The 22,682-nt window shown below is 43.1% G+C and overlaps 1 protein-coding gene across 2 annotated transcripts in view; it reads right to left on the reverse strand.

Moving 5' to 3' along the window:
* The window catches only part of LOC139573659 (zinc finger protein ZFPM2-like), a 139,885-nt gene that overhangs the window by 36,579 nt on the left and 80,624 nt on the right, over positions 1-22,682 (reverse strand). For both annotated transcript variants that reach the window (XM_071397358.1, XM_071397357.1), the window contains one exon: positions 8,147-8,258. In XM_071397358.1, the coding sequence (XP_071253459.1) occupies positions 8,147-8,258 (112 nt within the window). The remainder of the gene's footprint in view (positions 1-8,146; positions 8,259-22,682) is intronic.

Consider the following 22,682-nt stretch of genomic DNA (forward strand, 5'->3'; position numbering starts at 1 on the left):
TCGTCTCTCTCCCTCTCTCTCTCCCTCCCTCTCCCTCTCCCAGGGGCTCAGAGAATGGATGGCCCTGTCTGACCCGGTCGACACACACGTCTTCTCCACTACACTACTGTACCTACAGCACGCCTGTCTGCTCTCTGCTCGCTACACACACACACGCACGCACGCACGCAAACACACACACACACACACACACACACACACACACACACACACACACACACACACACACACACACACACACACACACACACACACACACACACACACACACACACACACACACACACACACACACACACACACACACACACACAGAGGGGCCAGGGGACCCATCTCTGTCACCCAGTGGTACAGAGCGCTACGGAGCACTGCGACCTCCCTTTAGGCAGGCAGAGGTCAACTCAGCTCTGACACTCCAGGAGCTGCATGGGAAGACGGAGTGGGGTATATGGGGAATGGTGGGGGATGTAGGGGAGGGTGGAGGAGATGGGGGAGGGGTCCAAGCATGAGCCTCAGCATCACCATACATACCGTACTTCTGCCACATTCACCAACACACCAAATAGCCACAAAACTACCAGCCTCCTCTCTTCATGGAGCTGAGTGACCCACCTCCTATACCTGTATGTCCCCCTGTCCTTACCCATGGCATTGGGGTTTAAGAGGGGTGGAACGGCTGAGACCCCATGACCAGAGCATCATAAACCCCATAGATAAGCCAGCAATGGAGGAGCGAGCTCTGTGTGCTCCTGCGCGGTGTGCAATGAGAAAAAGTGATACCCCACTGATACCACATTCTAAAGACTGCAGGGATATGTTTTTTCGCACAGCCGGATGTGCAATCAATAAAATGGATTAGCTGCAGAGGTATGTGTAAAGGTTATCGGGAAGTTCTCCCCCTCGAACACAGATGTGACACCACAAAACTATTTTGTAATGTGTCCGCTTATTTCTTCAGCAAAAAATCCGATTTATTTTCTTCCAAAATGTATTTATAAAGAGATATACAGTGTGGAAGAAGACAAATTAAATCCCTGCAATGAACCCTATAATGTCATTATATTGTGACCAGGGTGATAGACGTGATACTGTATCTTCATTCTAGTGCCCATCAGTGATTTTCTTCCCATCTTCTGCCATGTGCAGGGTGTCCATGCAGTTCGCTATTCTTCCTCGCTCTAACTGTGTATGTGTGTGTGTGTGTGTGTGTGTGTGTGTGTGTGTGGTGTATGTCTAAACACTCATTCACCCCACTGATCTCTCACTCTGACCCCCTACTGCAGATGAAAAGCACCCCGAAGAAGGCCGCTCTCTCTCCCTCTCCTCCACTCGCTCTCTGCTGCAGCTGAAGGTGGGTGGGGGTTCATCGTGACCAATGGCATCCCACCACAGAGCTTTATCCTAAAGCACATTGACAATGCTTTTCACACCTACTTACAGCAGCTGTGCCATGATGGGGGCGGCGAGGCCGGGCGGCCAGGAAGGAGAGGTGAATCATACACAACAGTTCTAAAAGCAGGCCAGGGCTGAGGCTCTTAAAGACGCATAGAATGGACTCCTTAACTAAGCAACCGTGATCCTCTTAATCAAAACCTTGCAGACAATTATTTTAATGTCCAAGGAATTGTTTATTGTCTGAAAATCACACCCTGTTTCCTCCTGTCCTCAGGACCGGTACCTCTTTCAGGAAGAGCTTTAAAATCCCTGCTGGGCTCACAGACAGACAGCTCCATCTGCTTCCCCCAGATCGATACACAGGCATTTCTCATCATCGATTATACAATTATGCTAAAGCTAAATCAACAGCCCACTCTCCAGAACAAGCCCATTAACCAACCCTGGACAGGAGAGGAGAGTAGGCTAGAAGAGCTGCTGCTTTTTACCCAAGTGCTCTAAAGAGAAGCCTAGTGCTCAGACAGTCCAGGTACTTCACTAGACATGATTATAATGCCACAAGGGTGCAATACATCACTCTTATTAGCCACACCGGAGCACAATGGTATCATAATTAATGGGCACAGCAGGATTGAACGCTGCCCTGACATGGAAAAGTGGGTCTACTTAAGCTTTACAAGGCATTTAAATATGCAGAGTGAATGGCACAGTGAGTCAAAACCCTCCTGCTATGGAGGGAGGGAGAACGGCCAGCTAGGCTACATGCTCATTAGCGTGACACGACACCCTCAGTGGCATTCATACAAGGACGCGCGGCCGTCTGTCTGTGTTGTCCTCTACTGCAACGACAACATAGTGCCTGACTGGGGAGAGTGATGGATGAAACACTGCTATACAGCATGCCTCTCCTCTCTTCAGTTTGTCATCAGTGATGCCCATCACTTGTCCTTCACTTGTTGTTTTTTTCTGAGTCTTTTCTGTGTGTGTCACAATTAGGCTTAGGTTTATGAGTGTTTGTGGAAACATCCTAATTTGGGTGATGTCTTGTCTCGTCTGTGTATTGTGGTTTGTTTGTGGTGGATGTTCAGAGAGTGGGGGCTGTGACAGACAGAGCCTGGTGTCTGGTGTATGTGTGTGTGGTGTTGCAGGGGGAGGCCAGCCGCCCGCCTGTCTGCCTCCACCAACAGTGAGGGAACAATGCATATAAAAGGCATTCGGAGGAAGAGTCTGGGCTGACGTCTTTCACTGTCTCTGCTGAATGAAGCAAGAACAAACGTGTGTGGTGTGGTGTGGTGTGTGTTGTGTGTGTGTGTGTGTGTGTGTGTGTGTGTGTGTGTGTGTGTGTGTGTGTGTGTGTGTGTGTGTGTGTGTGTGTGTGTGTGTGTGTGTGTGTGTGTGTGTGTGTGTGTGTGTGTGTGTGTGTGTGTGTGTGCACTCCGGTCTGTGTGCTTACGCATGATGTGTAGGATGCTAAGTCTTCTCACATTCTATATAATGAAGTCTGCTGTCCTTAGCACCCCCCTCTCTACCATCACCAGCCTCCAGTTCAGTCTTACAGTACAATACTCTACCCCTGCCTGCCACAGTGACATAGTCACTTAATATTACACTACAGCTACGGTACAGCCTGAGCACTCCGTTCACTCCAGCCTGACCGTGCAGTTATCGCCTGGCTCAGTGCAATCAATTATTGTTGCCGCGGAATCATTAATAATTTCCTAATGAAAACGATTCTGTTGATCTCTGTTGTATTTTAATTAAACATAATTACGCTGCTGCTCTGAGCTGTGGTGGGGCCTCCTTTAGGGCACAATTTTGTTTTAATACACTGATAATGACATTTTGACATTGTGTCAGTTGTTTAGTTATTATTCAGTCACACTATTTCCCAATGTTCCCAGATAACAGATAATAACCTCAGCACCTCCTATTTGCCGCAGTCGTTTTAAAGGGGAGGGTTGAAATTAACAATTCAATCTGAACTGTTACAGTACTCTCTCTCCTCTCCCGCAGTCCCAAACAGTTTTTACAATATATTTCCCCCTTTCTAAACCAAGCATGTTCTTATTCTGAATTCTCCCTATTTTGTTTTGGACAGAATATAAAAAATTCAGATCCAATTTCAAAAGTACTGTGGAAAGACAGTTAAGATTTCAGTTGATGAGAAATTATTCTAAAAAGATCTAGCCATGTCCCGCAACTTCACCATATACCTCCGAGGTCTCTGGCTAAGAGCGTGTGAACAACGGACGTGTGAGAAAAGGGATCTGATGGCGAGGACTTAGTGAACATGAAATAACAGAAAGACACAGCAGTGAGTTACAGTCTAATTCTACACCGTATGGGCTTATGTAAAACGCCCTAGTACATTGGTCAATTTCCGCTCCAACAATGGCCGACTTTCTCCAGAGACATATTGGACATGCTGTATCTGAATGTGGTCCGCTTAAGAGGCTTACGTTAGAAAAACTCAGGTGACCTTAGAATAATAGGACATAATATCAAGACAGAGAGCGGGTGACTTTCTAAGGGCTCAGATATCAGGTGACAATGGTCGAGCACAATAGGAGAGCACTGAGTTGAATACATCCATACTGACTTTACTGTCATACTGGTAATGATGATATACATTCCATGTAATGTGTGGACAGTAGGTACCAAGAAATCTGACGAACTGTAAAACATGCAGAATGATTGGTGGATTCAATGTCCAGTCTTGGAGGCCGACATTATCTTTAGTTATACTCTCTGTAAAAGGCAAAAAATAAGATTACATTTAAAAAAAAAATCAGAGCAGTGTTTTATGATGGCGGTAGTGTATTTCATGACATTGTGGATAGGAGTGACCCTGAAATTATATTTATATTTATTGTCCCATTTCTTCTTTCTGTTTCTTTTTGTTTTAATTACTGAACGCCACTCTTTTGATTCAATAGTGGAATAATGAAAACGCCCCAAAAATGATGCAATTAAATAATATGCATTTCTTTCTAAATTAATAAACACTTCCATATTGTTAATCAAATGTACCAATTCTCCACTGATATCCTCCCTCTCTGACTTGCTCTCTCTCTTTCGCTGTCCCTGTCGGTTTCTCACTCTCTCCCTAACTCTCTACCAATTCTCCCCCAATTCCCTCCCTCCCTCTGCGTTACTGTAACATGTAATTACTCCACAGACTCGCTGCCTGTTTCTAGAAAACGTCAGTGGTTCAAAGCAACTGTCCATGTGTGACGCGGAGCATTGTGGAGGTTCCAGGTGGATTTCTCGATAATGAGTTGGTGCAGCAGTCAAGTTGAGAGTTTTAGTAATGGCTGGCTGCTGTGCTCTGTGCTGAGGCACTACAGTATACTGGCTGCCTGCATGGGAGTCTAATGTAAAACAAACAGCACTGTATGCTTACTGTTTCCGGTGCTACTGATAGAAAGACAGCCTGGTAAAAACAGATATGTTTATTCCACTGTTTATATAATCACGTATTCAAGGGGGAATTGGTAGAGATATTTTATTTTAAAGTAATATATATTTAACACAAACTATGGCCATATGAAACATAGACATAATAACCTACAGTATATAGTCGTAGTTGATAGGGTAAACTCTCAGTAGAAATGTTAGTTTAGAAATGTCTCATTATACAGTGTGTTGTTTGTCAATATCAACAACACAAAATGATAGAGACAGTGAGTGGCAAATCATTAAAAAATGGACATTCAGTAGAACCAGGACACAGGACAGAATAAAACAAAATGACATGTCTAATATTAGATATGTGGTAACCGTGGTAGTGTGTTTTCTGCTGGATGCCCGGGGCAGCCCAATGGGGATTCCACCAAACTCACATAGTTCTTGTTCACGGTGAACTAGCATGTATTATACATTACACACTGTTGGACTGCATCAGTCCATTGGGAATCATTTCTCTCTTTTTCTCTGTCCCATAGAATGTCAATGGTTGAAGATCGTGAACATTCAGTGGTAGCCATAGCACACTGACAATACATTTTACTTTCAGATCATCAACAATAAACTACGATATGGGAGGGTGAAACATAGTGCCAACTCTAGTTAAGAGGCACTCCTCAAGAAAGCCAAGATGATTGGAACACGAGCCAAGTAGCCATATTCAGCGAGAACCAATGAACATGCAGTATATTGAGATGTTCACTGATTACCATAAGTCAACTGCCTTTCTTAGCGCAAAACAGACAAACAGATGTAAACACTGGCTTTGGCTTTGTGTGTCTGTTTCATGCAGAGAGGGAGTCATCACTGAGTCATTCTGTACTGTCTGGTGTCTGCATGGGGCCATAGAAATACAATAACTAGAATGATTATCTCTGGGGCCATAGAAATACAATAAGTAAATAGATTTTGTACAATGACTACAGATATTCTCTCTGGGGCCATAGCGATACAATAACTAAATAGATTCTGTACAATAACTAGATCGATTCTGTCTGGGGCCACATACATAGAATAACTAGACAGATTCTGTCTGGGGCCACATACATAGAATAACTAGGCAGATTCTGTCTGGGGCCACATACATAGAATAACTAGGCAGATTCTGTCTGGGGCCACATACATAGAATAACTAGACAGATTCTCTCTGGGGCCACATACATAGAATAACTAGACAGATTCTGTCTGGGGCCACATACATAGAATAACTAGACAGATTCTGTCTGGGGCCACATACATAGAATAACTAGACAGATTCTCTCTGGGGCCACATACATAGAATAACTAGGCAGATTCTGTCTGGGGCCACATACATAGAATAACTAGACAGATTCTGTCTGGGGCCACATACATAGAATAACTAGGCAGATTCTGTCTGGGGCCACATACATAGAATAACTAGACAGATTCTGTCTGGGGCCACATACATAGAATAACTAGACAGATTCTGTCTGGGGCCACATACATAGAATAACTAGACAGATTCTGTCTGGGGCCATAGAAATAGAAAAACTGGATGGATGCTGATTCTGTCTCGGCCTACAGATTTAGAGCTGCAATTATTGTCTCAAAATGACTACACACAGTAAGGTGACAAATATTATACAATTATTTCCAAATTGAAATTAATTATATTTTTCTGCATTTTATCCCTCTGTATCGTTTATTATGGCTTGGCAGGCGTGTGATTGTGGAGAAAGGTTTAGCGGCTCTATACTAATACAACACAAACGGCTCTCACTGGGGGACTCCTCTTTTTGGTCCGACTTTCAGATCACTTCCTTTTCTAATTGAATAAGGGTCAACTAGATGTTATGAACAAGGGGATATGAAGGACAATGCTACAGAGGTGATCACAGATCCATAACGTCCGTTTGTGTGAGATGATGACAGTACTGCAACTACATCTTGGATGTCTTCTATAATGACTATGAAGACGGGGAGGGGAAATGACAGACTTAACAAAACGAGACCAAATCCTGTTATTACTCCCTTTTTTGTTTCATATATTCAGTCTCCTGGCAAAAAGATTAGGAGATTTTTAAAGAAGTGCATAATCTCCTTTAACAGCTTATCATAAACTTTAATGATTTGGTGATAAAGAGCACAAAGTTAAGTCGCCGGTTAAGAGGATAACTCCCCAGTGCAGTCTAGTGATTAGTAGATGAGAATTGGGAGACCCGAAAGAAAATCCGGGCTGCAAATCCCAGTTCCCGCTCTGATTCACTTTGAGGGGAAGAAACTCCATTTCAGCTCCTTCGTGAGTCTAGTCACAGGGTAATCATTTTGAAAACAGGATAAATAGAAACCACTTCTTGCATCCCTTTTGAATTCAAACATCTTTATTTACTTATTTATGTGCCTGTGTGTCTCTGGATACACCCGTCAAGACCCAATTATGGGCTGCAGCAGCCAGTCAGCAGCACAGTGCTTTCATAAAGAGTGAAGTCTGAAGACTGTACTGTCAGTGTCAGTGTGCCATATTAGCATTTTACAATCAGTAACCTTAAGCCCAATCATGAACTATGGATGGGCAGCCATTTTGAGCTTGCCTAATAAGGGCATTCTAGCTGTATCAGACAGCAAATAAATCCCAAATGTTTATTTCAGTGTGATTCGAGACTCACAACCTCTACGGTCACACCCAGTAACCCCAAATTACATAAAAAGAGAGATATGCCATTAGCAAATTTCAGATTATCGTCTACATAATAATTTTGGGGAATTGTAATTTGTGAACAGAGAGGAATTCACTCAGACTGTGTACAAAAAGCGAAGGAATATATTTACCTCGTGAAATCGAAAACCACTGACTTTGTGTCTCGTTTGTGTCTCCCACTCCTAATCAAAACTTTTGAGTTGATACACTAAATGACTTCAGAGGGATGTAAAAAAAAATATTTAGAGTGATAGACAGCGAGAGACAGACAGACAGCAGAACTTAAGTGGGGAATTGTCTGTCAGACTGTGTGTTTGGCTGCTGTGGTGTTGCTAGGGAGATAACAAACTCCCTCACGACGCCAGGTCAGCGGAGTCAATCACCACCTTCCGGAGACACCTGAAACCCCACCTCTTTAAGGAATACCTAGGATAGGATAAAGTAATCCTTCTAACCCCCCCCCCCCTTAAAAGAGTTAGATGCACTATTGTAAAGTGGTTGTTCCACTGGATATCATAAGGTGAATGCACCAATTTGTAAGTCGCTCTGGATAAGAGCGTCTGCTAAATGACTTAAATGTAAATGTAAATAACAGACTGTATACAGCAGTCTGGAGATTGAGCTTACCTTTGCTGTACACCACACAGTTATTTTTGTTGTCTTCTGCTCCTTGCCAAGTCACATCCAGCAGCCACCTGGGGCCCGCGCTGAGCACCACCGGTACACAGCTCTTCATCTTCTGGACAGGGACAGATAACAAACACTAATCATTTACCTATTTTGGTGATTAAACAAACAATAATTAATAATAGCCAACAAGTTATGCTTCCTCTTCTTCTCTGCAAGCCATAAACAGGGTCATTCTATAAGCTAGTAGGCCCTCTTCTTCTCCCTGCAATGAGAAGATTTGGGAATTGAGATGGTTGGGGGGGGAGGGGGGGGGGCAGAGGAATGGGATCAAGGTGGTGGGGGCAGTTGGGGTAGGAGAGTGGCTGGATTGGTGGGAGAGAGGGAGGGGGGGGGGGGGCATACAGTGCTGCTAACGCCTGATCCCTATGATCCCAATGATACAGTATCAGATCTCCCAGATTAAGAAGATATCGGATGCCCAGAATGCCGATGACTTTTAGAGTGAAGGAGGCGAGTGTTCAGGAGTGAACTTTAGGCACATTGTGCTGCGCTATCGCTGGGATCTCACTATTTCCTGAAACAGCCATGGAAGAATTTAAAGAATCAGTATCTATTTCAAAGGGCGATTGAGGCTACGTCTTATAATATGCCGGCAAATTATTCTGAATGTGTAACATCATTTTTCTTCTGGGCTTGGGTCAAGCGTTGGTGCTTTAAGTTATTTCTATGGAAGGAAAACAGGGAGATAGATACTGTGGCCCCAGCTAAATGTATTCACAACCAGACATGGAGAGGGGTCGTCAGATTGTAAGGCCTTTCTATTTATTTTCATATGATTTTCTATTCTATTTTATTTTTTAAATGGCTTTTTTCTTTTTTTTTCTACAAAGGGTAATGAAAGCCAAGAGTACATCTTCAGTGCTCATGGAGAGGGTAGAAGCATCTTTCTTGGGCAGCCGTTACAGTAGCCTATTGCTAGCAGGCAAAATGTCAGTATTTCAAGGCCATTACTTTTTTAACCCCCAGGCCCTCCTTCATTAGGGTGTTACAGAAATAGTTTAGCTAAGAGAAAATGGTCTGGGGTGCAATCTCTTCTCGACACTTCATTTATTTCTCCATTTGAAACAGGCTGCCATGAGCCACCATCCATCTGCCTAATGCAACAGAAAAGCACTAGTTGTCTCACTATGTGTTTCAGATATTTCTTCGGAAAGGCAGCAACAACCCTTCAAGGATAAATGCAAAGGCCACTTTCACACCTTAAAGGTCTGAATTGGCACAGATACACACAAAAGATTGATTTATTACGCATGCAGGTGAAGGAGTGTTTAGACACGCACACACACAGAAATATTTCGTTAGTAGTGACTGAGGATTAGAGGGCTCTCTCTCTTCTCTGAGAAAACATAAATACTGTAGGCAACATTCAATAACAAAAGTGCAGACAGCATATGGGCTCTGATCTCAGTCTGTCTGTCACACACAAATGAAACAATACGTATAAAATGAAAAGAAAACCTCAACTCTAGTTCTTACATAGCAGCTCGAAGCAATGGTGGACTTGTGCCAGTCAGACGGATCAAACACCTAGTGAACAGCACATTGTGTCTGTTGATTTTCTCATTCCTTAATATTTAGGTATCTTATCCCGCCCTGGCAGAGGAACAGAGAGAGACCTCTGTCATTTAAGCCGTCCTCTATTTCACATCTCAAATTAGCCTGACAATAAAGTCGTATATCTTCAGCGAACCTGTAAATCTTACAACCCTGTCAAAAGGAGCAAAGGAGACGGATCTGATTGTTGCTACGACGACTATCTAAAATGAGAATCGGATTAACCCTTTGTCAGATCTCCAGACTGGGGGCCATCTCTCTTATTTAGCTGTGTGAGGCTTCTTCTTCCCCTCTTCCTGTCCGTCTTTTCTCTAAGGCCTTCTGGGAATTCACTGTATTACTCTGCCTCTCACCAGGGAGAGAGTAATAATAATATATGGGAATAGTTTTCAACATTAGAAATATTTCCTTTCAAATTGTATTTGAATTTGAATGATTTACATTATTGACATGTATTTTTGTTTCAATGTGTTTTCTTAATATAACGATTCATTGTCAAAATCATCATAACATAACTTATTAATAAAACTAAATGTAACCAATTGTAAATTAATAAGTTAACTGAATACATTGATCAAAATAATGGTCAATTTATCATATAGCTGTATTTTTCATTTTGCTGAAATTTAAATGAGCTATTCATATAAATGTACAACTCTATATAATGACTATGTTGGGGCTCTGAAGTATTTCAGACAAAGGAATGCAGAGAAGGTGTATTCTCGGTATAACACACAATGATGTCACCAAGGGGAGGAGCATTTTAGCCTTAAATGAACGCCCTCTTCCTATACAGTAAATACAGGACATATGTAGTCAAAGCTTCAGACAAAGTCAGAGTGACAAGCAGAACATGTTGATTTCTCTGGAGTGAGAGGGATGTATACCAAATAAAAACATTCCCCTTTCTCTAACTACCAATCACAACTAAGGAATGTGACGTACAACAGTGACTCTGTCCTGTTCCACTTCCTCATGAATAAATGTATTCAGAACAGCAAATAATACTGACCCCTATTGGATATTACAACATCAACACCACCGGCTTTATAATCCAAAGCCACATACAATATGGTTTCATTCAGACTAATATTAAGACTAGCTATTCTACAGTGTCTACGGATCAGAGGACTCTGCATTTTATTGACAGTGATTAAGAGAGTGTTCACCACCATTCACAGAAATGTAAATAGGTGGATGTATTAATTCAATCAGAATTAAACAATGGTCATGTTCAAATTTGAAAATGTATGACAATTAACTCTGTCCCTAAATGTTTTTTCTTCAATAAAGTAAAATAGGGACATTTGAAGTAGCTACAGTAAATTAGATGGAAAATAAATGAGACAAAATGTGTCACTTTATAAAGTAATGTCATGGATATGTGTTGAAAAGCATCCACCCTTCCTCCTCATGGTGTGTTGTGGTTTATCCACCCTGTTCCCTCACTCCAGTGGTTTCAATACTCTCCCAGGGTTTTTTCTCAGCTCTGTTACCATTCAACCAACGTGTAAAAGATACAGTGACCAAAACAGTGTAGTCAGCTAGGAAGTGATTACAAACTGATGCTCCAAAGTCGCTATAAAATGAAAATCAATATTTCCACAAGTTGCTGCAACATAAAAGATAACCTTCATTGATTTTTCTAGACTTAGGCCTCTGTGATAAAATCTAATATAAATTTTCAGCCACACGGATTTGGATCAGAGCGAAGAGCAGGGGCTGAGCGATAAGTTCCATTGCACATCTCTCATAGTTGGATTTTTCCTCCTTCCTTCCAAAGGCAGAGCCCTAGCTATTTATAATTGGCACTGTGTGAGGAAAAGCTTCTATCAGGAATCTGTTCTAATTTTTATTACTGAGAAGCTAAAGCCTGTTCCAGATAATTTGGAATTTTCAGGGGAATTGTGATGGAGTTGATGGCAGTGCCGGACTGACTCCAGAAAGGAGCTAACCTGTAATAGCCTCTGTGGCTGGGCTGATTAAATGTTGCCATAGATGAAAGACCTGCCATCACCGCAATAAATTAACCAATCACACAAATCCCAAGTCGCTACTAATCCCTCCTTGATACCATGATCCTCAGATCAGCTGAAGGAGGTGAGGAAGAAAGTGGCTCGTGACACTCAGCTTCCTCCTAACTCACTGGTTTCCTGTGTAAACAAGCTAATGATATCACCACTGACCATTTCACCACCACTGGGCAACTCTTAACCCGCTTCACGGTCAGGCCAGGGGAAATCGATATCAATCCTTGGTGGGAATGATTCTTTCCTCATCTTTTTTCCCTTCGTTTTTTTTCTACCAAGGTCACAAATGTAGTACTGTATCTGTCCTGATCCCCAACTGCAGAGAAATCAAACCCAGTTTTAGTCTGAGCATCTTTACAGTATATTCTACTTGTTGTTTTGCTTCAAAGGTCCACTGTATATCCAGTAGCCATGGATATTAAAAACACGTAGAGTATGAAAGACTAAATGTGTTCTTAATCATAATACAAATGCAAATATTTATTTATAGCATTTTACTTTGAAAATACACATTTCCGTTTTTTATATTTCAATAATATTTATTCCGTTTCTTAAATAAAACTAGTCCTTAAGTCCAGTATAAATATAGTTTTTTATTCTTCAGTGAAAAACATTGTAAATAGTAAAAGAAGCAGCAGGTTCCTTTCCTCAGTTCATCTCTCTGTGTGTTTCACTCCCACACACAGCGCTTGACCCAGCGTTCATATTTTAACAACATGACACTAATAGTATTGATGTGTCATGTCCATATAAGACTCGAGTTAGCCCTTTATATGAAAAAAGAAGGGCAGAAAAGCTTATGGATGTGTTATGTCAAGTTTCTATATTATATGTTACTACGGTGGAGGTATATAGGGATAAAGGATTTGCACCTGTTTACAGCATACTACAGCACACACCTTGATAACGTCCATTGCAATTAGTTGTTCACCACGATGAAACAAATTGCATGTGGTCAACTGGAAATTTCATTAGAGGAGATTTTCCTCTAGCCCTCGTTATCTCATTCCCGTATTAATATTTCTTTAGCCTCAAGGACGGATGACTTGCCAGGGTCTTTCTGTCGAATAAATGGCCAAGACCCTTTCTCTTTCAATCCATCTCCAAGTTTCTATGCATGTATAGAAAGCTTATATTCAGAATATGGATATTTATGTATATTTTCCTTTAATTTAACCCTAAAAAAAGACGATTATCTGTCAACATCCCACATGAACTGGGAAATGCTTCCAATGCATCCATTTCTCAGGTCTCATATCAAGCCATTCTCTCCATCTTTTAACGGTAGTATAGTTACATCTGCCCAAATAAAATATACAGTACCTTCATGTAGCTTTCTGTTTCTCTCTCTCTCCCTACAGTAGCATCTGCTATTGGGAGACTAAATAACAGAAATATGCAAAATTCGACACTAATTCCCTGTAGAGATAGATCTTGGCTGCTGCCCTGTCATAAATCAGAGCATTTCGATATGAAATGAGGCAAGCTGCTCTAATCATTTCTGCATTTCAAATTGGATCACTGGCTCAATCGCTTGGCTTTTAAACTGCTTGCCTAAGAGCAAATGTGAGGTGGGAGATAATTCGGCAGAAATCTTCTCTCTCCCTGCGCTCGCTCTGTGCTGCAGTTAGTTTACTGCTTGAGTGCAAAAGAATGCTTTTTTATTTTCTACCCCCCCCCCCACACACACATCTTTCTCTTTTCAACTTTGTTAAATTGACTTTTCGTTTTAAATCGATTAAATTGAGAGTCACTGCTGTTCCTGTAATCTTTAAAAGGACACCAATCACTCTGCCTTTAGTTGTTGTTGCTATAATGGCAGCTAACCATTGCTGTGCCTAGATCATGGCAGCCATGGGAAATATACATAGAGTATTTGATCATTTAAGTGACATCCTATCTGTTCTTACCTATTTGAATGTATCTATCTGTTCCTGATTGTAACCACATATGGACAATAAGTGACCTTGAGTCTTTACACCACATTGAGTGTATGTTGATTGATCATTACAATACTACATACCTAAAGCCACATATGGAGTAAGACAGGGAGGCAGAGAAAGACAGAGTCAGAAAAAAGGAGTGAATGAGGGAAAGCAATGAGTTCCAAGCATCCTCCATTCTCCCAAACCTCCAGGCAGTAAGAGCTGCTCCAACTCCAAACTCATCCAGTGTAGTGTAAGATCTACCTGCCCTCCAGACAAGTCCTCTCTCTCTCTCTCTCTCTCTCTCTCTCTCTCTCTCTCTCTCTCTCTCTCTCTCTCTCTCTCTCTCTCTCTCTCTCTCTCTCTCTCTCTCTCTCTCTGAATGGGAGGAGTTATGTGAGGAAGTAGATATGCGAGGTTTGATAAACAATATTTTTAAATGACAATTTAAAAAGTATAAAAATAACTAAACCACATCAGCAATGCAATATATTATAATCATCTCCTCCTTAATGCAACAGACAAACTACGGGCCTTTGACATGTTCTGGTCTATTGTCCCTGTTCGCCAACCAGTTGTTTGGCTGAAGTGGACATTTCATTCAAATTCATGTTAATCCATGAACTGCAAGTTGCAGATACAGAATATAATGTGTAGCCTATGTATCATTTTTTGAAGTAGGGAAGAAAGAAAGAGAAAGTAGAATTTGTAATGCATGCTTCACTACTTAATAATGACTAGGAGGTACACATCCTGTACATACACGTCTTCCTACTGTTTGGCTTCGGTCAGAGAAATAACATTGAACGCCTCAGTTCTCGCTATTTGAATTAAATTGTGGACTTGTTTGATCTTTACATGTAACTTAAGGCTCGGCTCCTGGAGCCATGAGAAACTATGTGAGCACAGAATAGAGAAGCGACAGCCAGCGATGTGTTCACCTGTATGGTACATTACTGTTCCCCCAGGGTCACTGAACCAGCCAGGTGGCTCGTACTCCGGACAGCTCCACTTTAAACACACAGGAATAAACACACGGAGGGGCCTTTCTTCAAAGAAGACATGAAGAGACAAAGTCTATCAGCCATTAAGGTCACAAGCTATCCCTCCACACATAAACACAGACCTAGGAGCAGTCATAAGTCAGTGAAGACAAACAATCACATTCAAGGCAAAATGATGCTTGAATAAAACCCTGATAAACCTCAATGCCCCTTTAAGGTACAGCCTTGGATTTTAATACGTTCCTTTGAACTCTTATTTCTTCTCTGTGAAGTCAGAAATCACGATGCAATAAAAAAAAGCATCTACGTGGCATTATATTTAAGGAAGCTATTTTGCGCAACCCTCTTGGCCATCCCTGAACTGCAGAAAAATCTTTACCTACTGATATTTGCATACTTATTTGATCGTATACCTATGACACAGAAACAGTTTGATTCTCGCGTGCACTTTAGAGAAATGGGGGTCTTAATAAATCCCCTTTAAAGACCGGCCATATTTACACTGAGGTAAGTAAATAAGATAAAGTTGGTGAACTTGCCCCCACTAAATGTATTAGACGTGAACTCCCTTATCACAGTCTCAGCACACGGACTGTTAAAAGATGGGGTTCCAGGACGGGAAATGGTCTTTGTTACCCAATTAGTTTCCTGACGACCCTGTGGTGTAATATTCCTGTTTTGACAGCCTCATAAACACACACACACAAACACACATTCGCACACACACATACATACAAACACCCACACACACTGCTATGTGCTGGACCACCAGGCCTGTGAAGCCGACACTGTCCAGGCCTCCTCTCCTCTGGTCTTATCTGGGTTCTTTATCTCAAAGCCTCCGCTGATAGAAGACCCATGTGACCACCGACCAAATCAGCATTCTTCACGGAATACTTTCATTTTCTGCTGTTCATCCATCTGGAGTCATTTGACAGGGTTTTGTCTTTGGGCTTTGGTGGGCCCCAAGCCAGGCTAGCAAGGCTGGGGGGCTGGAGTACTGGGGGGCTGGATTGGGGCTGGAGGCCGGGACAGGGCGGACTTATCAGAGGCCGGCAGCAGGGACTCGCCCTCGCTGGAGGAGGTGAAGCAAGCAAAGCCTCCACTGTGTTCCTCGACCCCTCCACCAGCGCAACCAAAAGGAAAGAGAACACAGCAGCCCAGCCTAACCCCACGTAGAGACTTAGTCTATGTCCTAAATGGCACCCTATGCATTCCTTATATAGTGCACTACTTTTCACCAGGGCCCATGTAGTGCACTATATAGGGAATAAGGTGCAATTTCAGAGTGGGTCTTAGAGTGGCCTGGTTTACGTGTGGGGAGATGTGCTGTGGTGGCAGCATGCTATAAATAATGGATGTCATCAATGGCATGGCATCAAAGGGTCCTGAAAACATCAATCAGCCTACATGTTATGATGCTTTCTTAAAGATAAATTACTTATGCATTTTTGCTTTATTCAGACAGATTAGAAACGGCGGGGAAGACAGATTAAGAGGAGACAAAGTGGGAAGACGGGGATTGAACCCCGGTCTCCAGGGTTGCATACATGTACCTACTGTAGACCAGCAGACCATGGGGCCTGCACGTAATGATGCATTCTAGTGGGATGAGCAACATAGTTGTCTAGGACTGAAAGTTCTTCACAATACTGATAACATTATGATAAGGATGATGAAGTACTGTAACATATGTTTTAGGTGATTATAGACGAGACAGAGTATGTGTGTGTGTGTGTGTGTGTGTGTGTGTGTGTGTGTGTGTGTGTGTGTGTGTGTGTGTGTGTGTGTGTGTGTGTGTGTGTGTGTGTGTGTGTGTGTGTGTGTGTGTGTGTGTGTGTGTGTGTGTGTGTGTGTGTGTGTGTGTGTGTGTGTGTGTGTGTGTGTGTGTGTGTGTGTGTGTGTGTGTGTGTGTGTGTGTGTGTGTGTTGACTGCTGAAGGGAATGGTCAGTCCTCTAAAAGTTTAACCAGCACCATAAATAACTTTAGTCCCCACTGTAATGTAGAACACTATCAGGAGTTTGCAAATGGAAACAATCAGGGATTATCTGGAGCACTTCTCAGGGAAGTTGTTTCAACATATCACAAGTACTGCCATGACAGAGACAGATGGCAAAGCAGCTGGCACCACTCAACTTCTTTTCACTTTTCTGTTTTCCCCCAACTGCAATGGAGGTCTGTTGTGTATGTTAATGGATATATACTCTTTCGTTTGACTTAGACGCTCACATTGACTTTTCTAAGTTGCACACTATGACTTTTCTCAAAGGTTTAGGAATGTTAATGAATGTTTCCGCTAGATTGGGTACTTGTTGGGTTATGATGTGTTGTAGACACAGTGTACCTCGCTTCAAACGATTTAGATCAAGTTAATATTTCACACATTTCCTTCTTTTACAGTATGCAATATATCTTGCCGAATGAATCAAATGGTCCTGAATGTTCATGTTTATATCAGGTGTCGAATTATGTTTATTGAGGATTATGTTTATTGTTATGTTTATGTTTATTGAGGACCACAAGCATTCTACACGTCTGTACTGCATGTTATACACAGACTGCACAAAACATTAAGAACACCGTCCTAACATTGAGTTGCACTCCCTATTGCCCTCAGAACAGCCTCAATTCGTCGGGGCATGGACACTACAAGGTGTCGAAAGCGTTCCACAGGGATGTTGGCCCATGTTGACTCCAGTGCTTGAAACAGTTGTGTCAAGGTGGCTGGATGTCATTTGGGTGGTGGATCATTCTTGATACACACGGGAAACTGTTGAGCATGAAAAACCCAGCAGCATTGCAGTTCTTGACACACTCAAACCGGTGAACCTGGCACCTACTACCATACCCCGTTCAAAGGCACTTAAATCTTCTGTCTTGTCCATTCACATTCTGAATTGAACACACACAATCCATGTCTCAATTGTCTCAAGGCTAAAAATCCTTCTTTAACCTGTCTCCTCCCCTTCATCTACACTGATTGAAGTGGATTTAACAAGTGACATCAATAAGGGATCATAGCTTTCACCTGGATTCACCTGGTCAGTTTATGCCATGGAAAGAGCTGTTCCTAATGTTTTGTACACTCAGTGTATGTTCTCTCTCTCTCTCTCTCTCTCTCAATTGGCATATCTATTTGAAGCCCCAACTCAACATAAAAAGCGTCCGTTCTCACTGTAACATTTAGTGTACAGATCCATTCCCTGTATGTATAGTGAGATTGAGTAAACTATGTAGCCATCACAGCAGGGCTGCAAGGCACAAAGCAAGTCAGTGAATTCTGCCTTCCTTATCTGGGGACCAGCCATATCTGTTTGTGGTGATGTAAGGACAGGAGAATGTCAGGTTCACTTGTAGATCAAGTCAACCATGCATTATCTCAAACAGTGGAGCTCAGCCCCAACAGCCCCAACCCCAGTAGCACTGAGCAGCACTGAGCCCTTCACAGCTAATACACCACGGCATGGCGGCATGGCCACAGGATGGATCCCAGCAGAGCACAGAGAGAGGAGCCATAGAAAGGAGCTTAGAAAGACACCAAACAATGGCCCCGGGGCCTGGACACACCCCTCTGACACAGGTCATAACCCTAGTCTCCATTCGACTCACAAGTATGCCAACCAAGCGGCGTTGTTGTCAGATCTTTGTCATCGAGCTGATGGTTTAGACTGAGAGAGGGATGAATTCAGAGGAATATGTGTTTTCTTTATCAAAAGAATGCGGTATAACGTGAACTCTTTAATGTGTGTGCTGGTCAATAGTAGTGTTGATAGAAATGTGGGGCGCAGTGAATGTCAGAGAGACCGCCAGATAATTACCATTTTACCCATCTGAAGAGACCCCAGTCTTAATATTGGTTTAAGCCCAAGAAATAATTGATGCATGCAATCACAAATTGGTTCCCAGCCTAAAATTTGGGGCCATTATTTCATTAGATGGAGCCACATTCTTTGTGCCAAAATTATTTGTGTGTCCAACATAGAAATTCAAATCCGGTTAGTGCAGATAATTGTCTGGTTTTACCAACCACATCCAAGAGGGTATTACTTTCAGACAGAAAGGATAGGTCGACTTTATATACAAAATACAAGAAATCAAATACATTGTTGTTTTTTGGTTACTTCTTAGTGTGCTGTTTGGTGCTGTGGCAGCCAGTGTGTTGCCAGTAAGCAGTAGCAGAGAGGTGGTGTACTGCAACTACTATCTCATGGGGTGTCTTCTTGCATATGTAATTGGATGTTGTACTGTAAATAATTGCCTGGGCATGTGCCAGTGTGATGATGATGATGATTTGTGTGCTTGCATGTGTGTGCATGCTTACGTGTGAGTGTGTGTATGCGTTTGTGTGCACGCGAGTACATGTGTGTGGGCGCACACCCGCATGCGCGCGGACGTCAGTGTGCGCGTCTGCCCCATCCGTACTCCACTCTCAAGTCCCACTGATTCTCCTTTCCAGCCATGTTGAATCCTCTTTCCTTATCAGGCAAGCCCAGGCCTGCATCAGGCTCTCCTTGCTATGACAGAGGCTACAACAATAGGCCTGCGATACCGCTGCTTAGCGCTGCGTTTCGAAGGGGAAACCTGCCACGGGCGCAGATTAACAACAACACACACACACACAAAAAATAGATTGCAGCCTCCAAAACAAAACATTTTTCAGAATGCCTTCTCTTGATTAATGAAGCAATGACAAGAAGAAAAATATAATTTCGGAGCAGAAAAATCCGCGCCACCACTTGTTCAAGTTTAGGGGGTAGCTAACAATAAACATATTGACGGGAGAGGGTGGGAACCGGGAGGAGATAAATGTCTGAGTGATGGCTTGAATAATTTCTGGTGCCTTTTTTGGAGCATGGACGGCAGGACCTCATTTCTCACCTTGTTCTAAATGACACTATAAAACCCCTCCTGGGTCTGACAGACACCACCTCTCTCCCAGCTGCAAATTAGGACAGTATCTTGTCATTTTCCTTTTTGTCTCCACTCTCTAGGTAAGACTCTCTGTTCACAACCAAAAGTCTACTCTTCTCAGAAAACACACACAATACTACAGACGATAAAGAATACTGTAGCAGCTAGCCTCAATCACTTGGTTGCAGTATATAATACACATATTTCTGACAAAATTCATGATAGAAATGTAGATTGAAACTAAAACAATGTCTTAATATCTTAATGTGAACACACACATTATTGATAAGAACATGACACAGGATTTGTCTCTGCACTTTGCTTCACATGTGACAACATTTCCACTGCCAGCTGCTTCCCTGATGTGGCTTCCTGTCTCTCCACTCAGAAACACATCACACCGGAGCAAATATTACAGACAATATAGCCTACAATATACAAAAACATTGTCTCTTTCCTTCTGATATATAAGGAACAACAATAACAAATGTAGTGTTCCCAGGATGTGACCAATAATTATATCAATTCACCTGCCTCCTGTTGTAGAAACATACCAGGTTTTCTGTCTGTTTTAGGGGTTGCCCTCAATACGTACACTGCCCTAAATATCTTTGTATCACTACCAACTGAGGGCTAAAGTAAAAAGATCAGCAGTCACTGAAACCAGGCCTTACAATAGACCTTTATAATGAGCATTATGAGCATAGAGCAGGAGGCTCCAGCCTCAGCAACACGCATCTAGAACAGACAGGCCTTCAAATCTGCAGCTTATTATTAGCCTGAATCAATTATCAACACCTAGAGACAGACCCCAGCTAACCACCACACTGGGGCCTACTCTGGCCCAGCCGTGGGCCTTTTTCACATCCCGCTTTGTGTAATTACTACTTTTAAGACACCTGCTACTCAATAGCTTCGACACAGACATGTCATTTAGCCCTCGATTGCAGACATTTCTGTCTCAGTGTCACTATTCATTTGGGTTAATTTGGGAGTGTTGGCTGGTTGGGCCGTGCGTGTCTGGGCTGGGCTGGCTGAATGTGCTTGTCGCTCACCTGGTTGTGTGGCGGGGCTGGCTGGTGTAATTGGAGTTTAATAGTCTGATTGATCAGGGGAAGAAGTGAGAGAAGTGAAGGATGAGGCTGAGCGCTGGCAGCTCCATCAGTCAGAGAGGAGAACCTTGCCCAACCCTGGGCAGAACAGAACACAACCAAACAGGGTACTGACAAGCTGGGGTTGCAGCTTTGGGCAGCTCACTTTCTATTTCTGTCTGGGCTCTCGCTCAATGGTTTCTCTCTCTCTCTCTCTCTGGTCTCTCTCCCTCTCTCTCTCTGGGCCCTCTCCCCCTCTCTCTCTGGGCCCTCTCCCTCGCCTCTCTCCCTCTATCTCTCTGGGCCCTCTGCCTCTCCCTCTCTCTCTATGTGACCTCTCCCTCTCTCTCTCTTCTCTCCCTTCACACACTATACAATACTCCAACCCTAGGCCATTACTTTGTTTGGACTTCAGTCCCTGAGTTCTTCTGGGATAAATTACTTTATTGAAAGAACATTCTATTTCTATGGTTGATACAACGCACTGAGAACCTGAAATCAGTTCAACGTATTCCGTGATTGACGTACCACTTATTTTTCTTTCTTTGAAGACAATATAAATTAGGAAAAAGGGACGGACATTTAGACCTAGTGTGATCATCTAACACCGATAAAGCATGAAGTACAACTTTGGTTGGAGTGTCTAATCATAGGTGTATGTGTCTGTTAACAGGTCTCTGTAGCAGCAGCAGGCTGTGTGTGGATAGCTACATTACCTCACAACAAACTCAGCACCCCTGCGGCCTGAGGCTGCTGCCACGGCCTTCCATCAGATGTGAAATCTGCTTTCCTCTTTGATAAAGGCCAGAGGTGTGACCCTATCTCTGTCCTACAGATGTCCAGATTTCCTGTCAGGCTCTTCCACACAGGTTTTTTTCTCTCTCTTTCCTCTTGTCTGCTAGTCCTGCTGGACAACTGTAATGCACCACTGTTCTCCCACAGCATCATCCATCACTCACTAGCCATAGAGACCCACAGTAGACCCGTAGGAGACCAATAGAGAGCCACAGTAGACCCATAGAAAGACACAGTAGACCCACAGTAGACGCATAGAGAGCCACAGTAGACCCATAGACAGCCACAGTAAACCCACAGAAGACCCATAGAGACCCACAGTAGACCCATAGAGTGCCACAGTAGACCCATAGAGAGCCACAGTAGACCCATAGAGAGCCACAGTAAACCCACAGTAGACCCATAGAGACCCACAGTAGACCCATAGAGTGCCACAGTAGACCCATAGAGAGCCACAGTAGACCCATAGAGAGCCACAGCAGACCCATAGACCCATAGCAACCCACAGTAGACCCATAGAGAGCCACAGTAGAGCCATAGAAACCCACCACAGAGCCACAGTAGACCCATAGAGACCCACAGAGACCCATAGAGATCACAGTAGACCCTTAGTAGACCCATTGAGAACCACAGTAGACCCACAGTAGACCCATAGAGAGCCACAATTGTCCCATAGAGACCCACATTAGACCCATAGAGACCCACAGTAGACCCATAGAGAGCCACAGTAGACCCATAGAGAGCCACAGTATACCCACAGTAGACCCATAGAGAGCCACAGCAGACCGACAGTAGACCCATAAAGATCACAGTAGACCCACAGTAGACCCATAGAGAGCCACAGTAGACCCACAGAGACCCACAATAGACCCATAGAGACCCACAGTAGACCCATAGAGAGCCACAGCAGACCCATAGAGAGCCACAGTAGACCCATAGAAACCAACAACAGACCCACAGTAGACACATAGAGCCACAGTAGACCCATAGAGACGCACAGCAGAGCCACAGTAGACACACTGAGATCCACAGTATACCCATAGAGACCCACATTAGACACAGCGAGCCACAGTAGACCCATAGAGACCCACCGCAGAGCCACGGTAGACCCATAGAGACCAACAATAGACCCATAGAGACACACCGCAGAGCCACAGTAGAC

The sequence above is a fragment of the Salvelinus alpinus genome, chromosome 4 (assembly GCF_045679555.1).
Source record: "Salvelinus alpinus chromosome 4, SLU_Salpinus.1, whole genome shotgun sequence".
Lineage (NCBI taxonomy): Eukaryota > Metazoa > Chordata > Actinopteri > Salmoniformes > Salmonidae > Salvelinus > Salvelinus alpinus.